This window comes from Natator depressus, chromosome 8 (genome assembly GCF_965152275.1).
Source record: "Natator depressus isolate rNatDep1 chromosome 8, rNatDep2.hap1, whole genome shotgun sequence".
NCBI classification, from domain to species: Eukaryota; Metazoa; Chordata; order Testudines; family Cheloniidae; genus Natator; species Natator depressus.
Genome location: NC_134241.1, coordinates 5,973,072 through 5,985,197, shown reverse-complemented (window position 1 = coordinate 5,985,197; position 12,126 = coordinate 5,973,072). Strand labels below are relative to the sequence as shown.

Here is a 12,126-nt window from a genome sequence, read left to right as displayed (position 1 = left end):
TGACTTACTGACACGATGTACCTACTCCCCGTCTCTTGCTGGGTTCCTTCTGTAGGCCCTCACCCGCATCCCCTCCTCTCTTCCTGGGGGGTGGGGGGAGTCTATTTATAATGCTCCCATTGCTATAGTATCTGAATGCCTAGTTATTACCCCCATTTTACAGATGGGGAACTGAGACCCACAATAGCTTGCCCAAAGCTGGGAATTCAACCCATCTCCACCAAGTCCCAGGCTAGCACTCTAACCACTGGCCCATCCTTCCTCTTTTGTCTCAGGGCTGTGTTCTCTGCAGCAACATTCCCCTCCTTGATACTCCACTTCATGCCATCCCAGTGGGCCCCTCTCCATCATTGTACTGCTCTCTGAAGTGGTACTAGGTATCTCCTATAGGCCCCGAAGCTCCTGAATGTCCAGCACTGAGAGAAGAAGAGAAACCTCGGTACCATGCACGTTGTTCCCAGACAGAAGTAATCAGAGATGAAGGAAACTTTCCCAATGCCTGCCCCCTGATGTCGATTCAAAGGAGCCTGCACCCACATGGCTCTGTGCTGGGGTCAGGAAGATCAGCAGGGGGCAAGGCACCTAGAATCAGAGAAATGGCAGGCTGGAGAGGTCATCTAGTCCAGCCTCTGGCACTGAGGCAGGACCAAGTAAACCTAGAGCATCCCTGACAGGTGTTTCTCCAACCAATGACGGGGATTCCACAACCTCCCTCAGATACCTGCTTTAATTCTAAGTTTTTCCTTGCGTCTAACCCATATCTCCCTTGCTGCAGATTAAGACCTGGTCAGCTGATGCTGAAATCCATGGGAGTTAGGGTTGCCAATCCTCCAGGATTGTCCTGGAGTCTCCAGGAATGAAAGATTAATCTTTAATGAAAGATTGTCATGTGATGAATCCTCCAGGAGTATGTCCAACCAAAATTGGCAGCTTTCGTGGGAGCGAACAGGCCTGCGCAATGCAGGCCTAAGAATGCAGGTTTTCAGGGCCAAATCCTTCTGTTTCCAAAGGGGTAAACTTCTTCCTGAAGTCAATGGGAGTAACAAGGGACTGAATAAGGATCGACCTTAATAAGAATCAGCTCAGGTATGCTGAGGCCAAATGCTCTGTTCTAAATCAGCCTTTGATTTCAGTTGAGAGGGTTTGCTTCAGTGCTGGGAGTTTTGCCAGTGTAAAGACCGTAGGCCAAATTCTCCTCTCACTTACCCTGGTGTAAATCAGGAGGAGCCCCACTGGAGTTGGGGGAGGTACACTAGTGTGATGGTGGGCAGGATCTGAACTGGGCGTTGAGTCAGAACATCAGGATCTGGCTCATGGTCATTTATATTAAAGCCTAGAGGCCCCAGCTAATATCATTGTGCTAGGGTGCTGTATGTACTCCTTGTGAGATACTCCTCCCTCAGCTCAAGCATTCTACATGTTTGCTTTGGGAAGTTATGTTGATACTTTTGAAGACAGGGATTCCTGAATCAAGGTAGTACCTCCACGTGTCCCTATCTGTCCCTCCATCAGGCGGGGGAGAGATGGAGGGAGGAAGTGAAGAGCTGAGCCAACATAACACACAAGCCAGGAATGAGTGAATCTGGGAGACAGTGAGCAGCAGAAACCCGCCTGAGGCCGAGCTCGTTGCAGGGATAACCCTTCATGAAACCCATCCCGACTCTCTGTAGAGCCCATTAAAATCTCTGTGTGCCACCCCTTGGGCATTTCTGTGCCTGCGTAACATTGGCCTTAATTAGAAACAAGAGAAAAGGAAGTTGATAGTTCATAGAATTACTATTTCTACCATTTTAGTACCAAAAAAATAAAATAAAAATCCAATTTGTTTACTAGGCAGATTTAGATTATGGAGAAACTGGGAAACATGGTTTTTCAGCCAGCAAGTGGATTTTGCTATTTTAATCTACGTGGTAGAGGACGCATCAGCAATTAGCATTGAGTAGAAACCGGCGTGACTGGTTTCTGAAGTGTGGGGGCCACTTTTAACCTCCACATGACCTGGTGCCTCTCTCAAGTCAGGGAGCTTCTCTGTTCTCCTTTGCGGCAGATAGGCGACTACTTCCTGCTGTTGCCAGCAGGTGGCAGGGAACCAAAGCAAGAAAGCCGGGGCTGCCAGTTAGCACCTCGAGGGACGTGCTCCAAGTGCAGGCGAGGCAGATGTCAAGTACCAGATGAGCCACAGGTGCAAGCCTACACCTACAGCATCTCAATGAAGACTGAAGTGGAAATCTCAGTACAACTAGCATGCAGTACAAACACTGTGTGACTGATTTTCAGAGGTGCTGAGAACCCAGACCCCTCCTCTAATAATCAGGTGCACGGGGCAAGACACATAGAATCATAGAATATCAGGGTTGGAAGGGACCTCAGGAGGTCATCTAGTCCAACCCCCTGCTCAAAGCAGAACCAATCCCCAATCAAATCATCCCAGCCAAGGCTTTGTCAAGCCTGACCTTAAAAACTTCCAAGGAAGGAGATTCTACCACCTCCCTAGGTAACGCATTCCAGTGTTTCACCACCCACCTAGTGAAAAAGTTTTTCCTAATATCCAACCTAAACCTCCCCCACTGCAACTTGAGACCATTACTCCTTGTCCTGTCCTCTTCTACCACTGAGAATAGTCTAGAACCATCCTCTCTGGAACCACCTCTCAGGTAGTTGAAAGCAGCTATCAAATCCCCCCTCATTCTTCTCTTCTGCAGACTAAACAATCCCAGTTCCCTCAGCCTCTCCTCATAAGTCATGTGTTCCAGACCCCTAATCATTTTTGTTGCCCTTCGCTGGACTCTCTCCAATTTATCCACATCCTTCTTGTAGTGTGGAGCCCAAAACTGGACACAGTACTCCAGATGAGGCCTCACCAATGTCGAATAGAGGGGAACGATCACGTCCCTCGATCTGCTCGCTATGCCCCTACTTATACATCCCAAAATGCCATTGGCCTTCTTGGCAACAAGGGCACACTGCTGACTCATATCCAGCTTCTCGTCCACTGTCACCCCTAGGTCCTTTTCCACAGAACTGCTGCCTAGCCATTCGGTCCCTAGTCTGTAGCTGTGCATTGGGTTCTTCCATCCTAAGTGCAGGACCCTGCATGTATCCTTATTGAACCTCGTCAGGTTTCTTTTGGCCCAATCCTCCAATTTGTCTAGGTCCCTCTGTATCCTATCTCTGCCCTCCAGCGTATCTACCACTCCTCCCAGTTTAGTATCATCCGCAAATTTGCTGAGAGTGCAATCCACACCATCCTCCAGATCATTTATGAAGATATTGAACAAAACCGGCCCCAGGACCGACCCCTGGGGCACTCCACTTGACACCGGTTGCCAACTAGACATGGAGCCATTGATCACTACCCGTTGAGCCCGACAATCTAGCCAACTTTCTACCCACCTTATAGTACATTCATCCAGCCCATACTTCTTTAACTTGCTGACAAGAATACTGTGGGAGACCGTGTCAAAAGCTTTGCTAAAGTCAAGAAACAATACATCCACTGCTTTCCCTTCATCCACAGAACCAGTAATCTCATCATAAAAGGCGATTAGATTAGTCAGGCATGACCTTCCCTTGGTGAATCCATGCTGACTGTTCCTGATCACTTTCCTCTCGTGTAAGTGCTTCAGGATTGATTCCTTGAGGACCTGCTCCATGATTTTTCCGGGGACTGAGGTGAGGCTGACTGGCCTGTAGTTCCCAGGATCCTCCTTCTTCCCTTTTTTAAAGATTGGCACTACATTAGCCTTTTTCCAGTCATCTGGGACTTCCCCCGTTCGCCACGAGTTTTCAAAGATAATGGCCAATGGCTCTGCAATCACATCCGCCAATTCCTTTAGCACTCTCGGATGCAACACGTCCGGCTTTTCTAAATAGTCCCTAACCACCTCTTTCTCCACAGAGGGCTGGCCATCTACTCCCCATGTTGCGATGCCCAGCGCAGCAGTCTGGGAGCTGTCCTTGTTAGTGAAGACAGAGGCAAAAAAAGCATTGAGTACATTAGCTTTTTCCACATCCTCTGTCACTAGGTTGCCTCCCTCATTCAGTAAGGGGCCCACACTTTCCTTGGCTTTCTTCTTGTTGCCAACATACCTGAAGAAACCCTTCTTGTTACTCTTGACATCTCTTGCTAGCTGCAGCTCCAGGTGCGATTTGGCCCTCCTGATTTCATTCCTACATGCCCGAGCAATATTTTTATACTCTTCCCTGGTCATATGTCCAACCTTCCACTTCTTGTAAGCTTCTTTTTTATGTTTAAGATCTGCTAGGATTTCACCATTAAGCCAAGCTGGTCGCCTGCCATATTTACTATTCTTTCGACTCATCGGGATGGTTTGTCCCTGTAACCTCAACAGGGATTCCTTGAAATACAGCCAGCTCTCCTGGACTCCTTTCCCCTTCATGTTAGTCCCCCAGGGGATCCTACCCATCCGCTCCCTGAGGGAGTCGAAGTCTGCTTTCCTGAAGTCCAGGGTCCGTATCCTGCTGCTTACCTTTCTTCCCTGTGTCAGGATCCTGAACTTGACCATCTCATGGTCACTGCCTCCCAGATTCCCATCCACTTTTGCTTCCCCCACTAATTCTTCCGTGTTTGTGAGCAGCAGGTCAAGAAAAGCTCCCCCCCTAGTTGGCTCGTCTAGCACTTGCACCAGGAAATTGTCCCCTACGCTTTCCAAAAACTTCCTGGATTGTCTATGCACCGCTGTATTGCTCTCCCAGCAAATATCAGGAAAATTAAAGTCACCCATGAGAACCAGGGCGTGCGATCTAGTAGCTTCTGCGAGTTGCCGGAAGAAACTTGGTGCTATAGACCACCTCATCCCCCTGGTCCGGTGGTCTATAGCAGACTCCCACCACTACATCACTCTTGTTACTCACACTTCTAAACTTAATCCAGAGACACTCAGGTTTTTCTGCAGTTTCATACCGGAGCTCTGAGCAGTCATACTGCTCCCTTACATACAGTGCTACTCCCCCACCTTTTCTGCCCTGCCTGTCCTTCCCGAACAGTTTATAACCATCCATGACAGTACTCCAGTCATGTGAGTTATCCCACCAAGTCTCTGTTATTCCAATCACGTCATAATTCCCTGACATCACCAGGACCTCCAGTTCTCCCTGCTTGTTTCCAAGGCTTTGTGCATTCGTATATAAGCACTTGAGATAACCTGCTGATCGCCCCTCATTCTCAGTATGAGGCAGGAGCCCTCTCCTCACAGACGTTCCTGCCTGTGCTTCCTCCCGGTATCCCGTTTTCCCACTTACCTCAGGGCTTTGGTCTCCTTCCCCCGGTGAACCTAGTTTAAAGCCCTCCTTACTAGGTTAGCCAGCCTGCTCGCAAAGATGCTCTTCCCTCTCTTCGTAAGATGGAGCCCGTCTCTGCCCAGCGCTCCTCCTTCATGGAACACCATCCCGTGGTCAAAGAATCCAAAGCCTTCTCTCCGACACCACCTGCGTAGCCATTCGTTGACTTCCACGATTCAACGGTCCCTGCCCTGGCCTTTTCCTTCCACGGGGAGGATGGACGAGAACACCACTTGCGCCTCAAACTCCTTTATCCTTCTTCCCAGAGCCACATCTCCATCTTAACTTTGGAGTTCTGACTCCATCGCCATTACAGGTGTGTCAGGCAGGTACAAACACACACGCAGATCAAACAATTGTGAATCATATTGACTGCAAAGGTACCCCTTGTTGTTCTTTATGAATCATTCACGGGCCAGTCTTGATTTTCTGCGAATTCATTCTTCATTGGTGAGCGCCATGTCTCCAGGGCCAAATCAGCCAATCGTGCCTTTTTAATGAACTAAAATGACTTTAACTGAATGACGAGGGGCAACAACAAGAATAAAACCCACAAAGGGACCAAGCGGGCATTATCCTGTGCAGTCTCCAGCCCAGCTCCAAGTGCAAATGATGAACAGGTCAACAGTGCTCTGTGAGACCAGAATGTTCTAGACCTCGAAGGGGCAGTAACCATGCATGGCCATCACAGTTTTTAAAGCTGCATACACCATGGTACGTAGTTGCCAAAGGGGGCTTGGACAGTCAGTCTATCGCAGTGGTCCCCAAACTTTTCAAGGTCATGCCCCCCTTACCCCTGTCTGCCCCCCATCCCCCTAGAGCTGGGAGCAGGGACAGGGGTTAGGGGCCAAGGCTGAGGCCACAGCTGGGGGTGGGTCTGGGTCCGGGGATGGAGTCGCAGGCTGGGCTGGGACCAGGGCCAGGTGCAGAGCTGGGCCATGGTCGGGGGCTGAGGCTCGGGGTGGGGCTGGAGCAGAGCTGGGAGCGCAGTGGGGGCTGGGTGGCGCTCCCTCCCCGTCCCCATGGGGGTTGGCCCTGTTACGCCCCCCCCCCAAACATTCCTCCATGTCCACCTAGTGGGGTGTACCCCTCAGTTTGGGGATCTCTGGTCTATGGGGTGTTCACAAGTTGTTGCCTTTGGCTGTTTGCTGTTCATTATTTGTGGTGTGTATCTGGTCATATGATATTACATCTGCTCCCTGATTGGCCATCTCTCTCTCTCTCACACACACACATACACACACGCACGCTTGCTGAATTTCACAAAATGCATCCCTATATAAATTGTGAAATTGCAAATAGTAATGGAATGAAAATGTCCCTCTTACGCTGATAGAGCCAACTTCTCTCTCTGCTGTGGGCCTTGATTGACACCTGCGGAAATGCACAGCCCAGTGCTTCCCCCATTAGAAATGCGCCTCCATCCCATTTACATGTGCTCTTTGCGTAGTGGGGGGCTCAACAACGCAATCGGCACGCAGATATGCTTTTTTGCAGGTACAAAACAATTGACTCGGCCTTTTTCCTGACTGAACGTCATGGCTGAAAACGTGGCCCATTTAATCACTAAATGCATATTTTATGGGCTAGTTATTCGACCCTTTGTGAGGTCAATTGTACCTTCTAGTTCCCATGGAAGGACTCCAACATGCAAGGTATAGGGGGGTATAAGTCTGCAAGCAGCTTTACAGGCGAGTTGAGTCTCTCACACTTGTGCATGCTGGGGCCAAAGGGGGGAGGGTGTTACGAATGTAGGGGTACAACAGGGGTGAAGGTAACTTAAAGGGCGGCCAGGCTCCTGGGCAAGGGGGGGGGAGGGGCGGCTCTGGGCTCCCAGAAGGGGCAGGGCCTTGGGCAGAAGGGGCTGCTGCCGGGATCCCCGGGCCCTTTTAAATCACCTGGCCCCGGGGAGCTGCCCCTTTCGCCCCTCCCCGCCCCCGTCAGCGGCCCTGCCGGTACGGTGCTTAAAGTGCTCCCGTGGCAGTGCTTTAACGTTGGCTGTGTACCGGCCTGTACCAGCGGCCACTTTCTTGCCCGTACCGGCTTAGTTTCACCTCTGGGTTTTAAATGAAATCCAGAAAGAAATTTTTTGTGGGCAAGTGCCATTGCAGACAGGGAAGTCTAGCCAAGTTACGTCGGCCACTAAGTAAAATGAAAATCAAAATGAACAGAATATAGCCGGTGTGTCTAGATTCACCTCTGACAATACATCACTGAAGCACCTTGGTCACATGATATGAAGGGGAGGCAAGGGGGCTAGCAAGTTTTGACCCGTACAGCCAATCTGATCGCTCCTTTAGTGTTGCCCATTTTAATACATTATTTCATTCATTGTGATATGTCAGTGCTTAGAAGAGAGGCATCAGAAGATTCCAGGGCACCGGGATAGAGCCATCAGGTTCTCCAGCAGCTGTACAATGTGCTTGGAATACACGCAGTCAACCGCAAGTTTTGATGAGCCTGCAACCCCCGCTTACTGGGCGTGTTTTTATTTTTGTGCTTTGTTCCAATTAAAGTTGCTGTGAGATTATGCAGGGATTGTAACAGCAGCCTTGCGTTTGGTGGAATACCTCTGGCAAACAGATCTTTTGAAACGTTCTAACTAGAGTTTTTATTATTAGTTTGTCAACAGTACGGCAGCGCGAGCTGCATGCAGCAGCGGCTCAGTAGAAAGGGATGCTTGAATCTGGACTAGGGGATAAAAGCACAGTGAGGCACCCGGGCTGGATGGCTGCAGCTCAGACTGGTTTAAGCAGGCAGTTCTCACTCCCTCAGAACCAGAATGTGCTAGTTTTCTCTCCATGACGTGGCCTGATTGTGCACAACGGAAGTTAATGGGAGCTTTTCTGTTGGTTCCCATGGCCCATAGAGCACTTGTCTTTGTGCATGTATATGGCATTCTTCATCCAGAGATCTGAAAATGCTTTACAAAAGTGAGCAACCATTATCACCCATTTTGCAGATGGGGAAACTGAAGCACAGGGTGAGAAGCTGGTTGTCTAGATGTTACAGAATTGTGAACAGAGCCCAGGTCTCCTGGCATCTTATCCACTAGATCATGCTGCCTCCTGAGAGTGTGACAATTTCTCTGGCATGTGAGGAACCATTGTGCAGCTAGAAGTCCAGTTGCTCTGTGGTTTGACCTATTTTTCTAGCCTTCTGGGGCGATTCTTCGTAACAAATTAACTCTTGCTATAGGCCAGTGATTTAGGGATGGTGCTGAAAATCTGCTGCCTCTGAGTTGATGGTCCTAGTTAATGGAATTTGCAGCACTGGTGTGGCCCTGTCGGTCCCAGGATAGGAGAGAGACAAGGTGGGAGAGGTCACATCTTTTATTGGACCGTCTGCTGGTGGGAGACAAGCTGGGCAGAGCCAGACCCGAGGAAGAGCTCTGTGTAGCTCAAAAGCTTGCCCCTCTCCCCGACAGGCGTGGGTCCAATGAAAGCTCTGACCTCGCCCGCCTTGTCTCTCTAGTTAATTGAGGCACTTTTACAAGGGCCTCTTAGTCCTCTGCCGAGCTCTGCGTTGAAGTCGTGGCACCGCGTTACATTCATGCCACTGCTCCGTGGAGCCCCCTACAGGACAGTGCCTGGCCCAGTGTAACTGGATGGTTCCTAAATTCTTGTCTATGTCTTTTAAATGTTTACAGTTCTTGGGAGAGTCCCATGGCACTTCATCTAAAAGGCTGTCTTCCTCTGCTATAGGGGACGGGCCAGCAGGAGAGGGGGGTGTAAGACAACCTCCTGGAGAGAAGAGACTGGGAGAGGCGTGGTTCAGCCGAGTGCTAAATCTTCTGGTCTATGCATAGCAAGCCCCCTGGGCTAAAGCCGGGGATCCCCGAGGTAGGCTGGCACTCCCAGTCTGAAGCAGTGGTCAGCACCACTAGGAAGTCGGGCTGATAAAGCTGAAAACAAATAAATCCCATGCTTTAGAGGGTCAGATCCCTGGTCTCCACTCCCTTCCACTTTGCACAATGGGAAAACCCTAATGGGCAGCTGGGAATTCCCCTTGTAGAGGGGAATCCCTGGGTGATGTCATCCTGGCAGAGCCAGCTGCATGCTATGCTGTCCTACTCCCTGCCTCAAGCTGCACAGTGAGTGCTGAGCGGGTGGGTGCAGAGAATGCTGCATTCTGCAGATCCTGAGCTGGCTGAGTGGCCCCTAGGAAACTTGTTCCAGGCAAAACAAATTAAAGCAGGCCTGAGCCAAATCATCCCCCAGCACTGGGGAGGTGGAAGGCGGTAGAAAGGCAGCCTTTCCTAGCAGGTATGAAGCTGTTCAAAATCCCAGCTGGTTATAGGCTAGGGATTAGTGCATGTGCAATGTCATTGCAGTAATGCAGTGACAAACCCTTAGTAAGCCACTATACACCAACCCTTACAGCAGTCCTGGGGCACAGAGACAGCTGCCCCTCCCAGAAGGTTCATATGGAAAATGGAAGGTGAACACTGTTGTGCGAAATGCTGGCGATGATGCGTGGAACTGGGGTGAAGGTAAAGTTCCCGGATTTATTCCCTGAATGAGATGGTGCACCCATCGCAGAATGGCCTGTAATCAAGGCAGGATCTTCTCCAGAAATAATTACGCACTTCCTCTCTAGGACCTTATTACCTACTGTTGAGTTGTTCTCTCTCAAGAGAGGCCGGGCACCTGCCATGTAGGAGATGACTTCCATCTGCTTATGAAGCTCAACTTCTTTAGTATCTATTCATCTCTGCATTTAGAGCCAGCCTGAGACAACTATTTATATTCCTCTGCCTCTAATTGTATCTACTATTATATTTCTCTCTCTAGTTCATTCTGTGGCTTAGCATCTCTGCTGTGGGCACATTCCGAAGGGTTCCAAAGCTACCGGTGTACAGACTGTAGATTTCTACCCAACACAGACATGCTCTGATTGATTTCAGTCATGGGGAACGTGCATGGAGCTTGGCTAAGGACATTTTAAGGGTTTTTTTTTTTTAAAGACTATTTTAGAGAGGAACATCACAGTAAATCCAAGCAGCAGATGCTTCTGAATGTCGTGATATTCGGCAAGGTGGCAGATACAACGAATGTGTCACTTACCTCCATGCTATGGTAAGCTGCCTCACTAAGTTATGCCATTCCATGATAGACCCGCTCCCACCGCCCCACAAACATCAAAACAAGCTGCACTTCCAAATCCATCCCTTTGGAAGTTACTCTTGGGAGAACTGTCTTTTTGGACATAAATCCCTGAACAGGCATAGTAAACAAAATAAAGGAGTTTGGTACACCCCAGAAGCAAGCTGAATATTGGAGGAGAAACCAGAATCAGTAGAGCTGGCCATATGCTCTGATACTTGCCCCTCTGTATCTCCCTGTATGTAAAGAACTTCACTGAGTGCCACTTGCTAGATCCAGCTGGCCATTGAGTGACCCTCTAAGGTTCTAGAGGGTGGGGACTCCTTGGGTCCAGCTGTGCTCTGCATGACTTGTGTATTACCTTGTGGTGCCTCCTCTTCCTTCTGAATCTGAGCAGCTCTTTGTGCTGCCGGGACACAAAGTTGACAGCGGCATACTCCAGGAGAGCTGAGAACACGAACAGCAAGCACACAGCCATCCAGATGTCTATGGCCTTAACGTAGGACACCTGTGGGTTAGAGAGGGGGACTGAGAGACCTTGTTCCAGCACCTGTCTTTCTTCTCGCTAGTCCCCCAAGCTCTTTGGAAAGTGATAATGAAACAATTGAGGCAGCCATGATGTGCTCAGCAAGAGCTCACGGACATTAAAACCTGTCTTACCGAGCAAGGGAATGTTGTCCAGGACTCGACGTTAATCCTGAAAAATAGTAGCACATACAGAATAGGAAGAAACCCGAGTTTCAGTTGTTCTTCATGTCCACAGAAGGTAGGACAAAAAGTAAAGGGCTTAATCTTCAGCAAGGGAGATTTAGGTTTGATACAAGGAAAAACTTTCTAACTATACAGGTAGTTAGGCTCTGGAATGGGTTTCCAAGGGAAGTTGTGGCATCCCCATCATTGGAGGTTTTTAAGAACAGGTTGGACAAACACCTGTCAGGGATGGTCTAGGTTTACTTGGTCCTGCCTCAGCACAGGGGGCCAGACCTGATGACCTCTTAGGTCACTTCCAACCCTACATTTCTGTGATTGTATCTTAGTGGGCCAGATTCAGTATTAATATTGAATGTCAGAGATACACTGAGTATATGAACTAATATAATATGCATGTTAAGAATTTGTAGGCACTTGGGGCATGGCCTGAGAGTGCTGTTCTCTGGCTTAGAATGATGCCTCCTAGGGGGCAGTTACTGCTAGTGTAACTTAGCGCAGCTCAGCTTTAACTTGCGTTGAGGCTGGACTGGCCACTGGCGGCCCACAAATTTGGGAGCATACAAAGGTAGTGGAAAGCCCATGTGCAAGTTTGTTGACTGGAATTCTGGACATATTTGAAGATCTGTCCCTAACTGTTCAATACATTGGTATGAAGGAATTTCTTCCAAGTGTCAGGGGTGCTTTGTACCTTGGGCAATGATGCTCGGGAACCTGAGCTCTGGGTGGTCATAGTGAGCACGGTGGTGATGCCCAGGCCAACACGGGCAGGTGCAGCATCCATGTTGATCCAGAAGGAGATCCAAGACAGGATGACTATCAGAAGGCTGGGGATGTACATCTGGATCAGGTAGTAGCCCATCTGTCGCTCCAGGTGGAAACGTGCTTCTATGCAGGTGAACTTGCCTGAGAATGACAGGAGTTAAATTAGAGGGTTACTGGTAGGAGGCATGATAATCTTATGGCATCCAACCTCAGCAAACAATGGCTGCCTGCAATTTCCTCTCCCTGG

General features: G+C 49.4%; 1 protein-coding gene across 3 annotated transcripts in view; it reads right to left on the bottom strand.

The window, feature by feature from the left end:
* Positions 1-12,126, bottom strand: part of GLRA1 (glycine receptor alpha 1) — an 80,371-nt gene that overhangs the window by 15,009 nt on the left and 53,236 nt on the right. For 2 of the 3 annotated variants that reach the window (XM_074960256.1, XM_074960257.1), the window contains exons 8-9: positions 11,806-12,020; positions 10,768-10,914 (exon numbers count right to left, since the gene is read on the bottom strand). In XM_074960256.1, the coding sequence (XP_074816357.1) occupies positions 10,768-10,914; positions 11,806-12,020 (362 nt within the window). Of the gene's footprint in view, positions 1-9,007; positions 9,206-10,767; positions 10,915-11,805; positions 12,021-12,126 lie in introns of those variants that run through there. The other variant, XM_074960258.1, reaches the window with a different exon arrangement.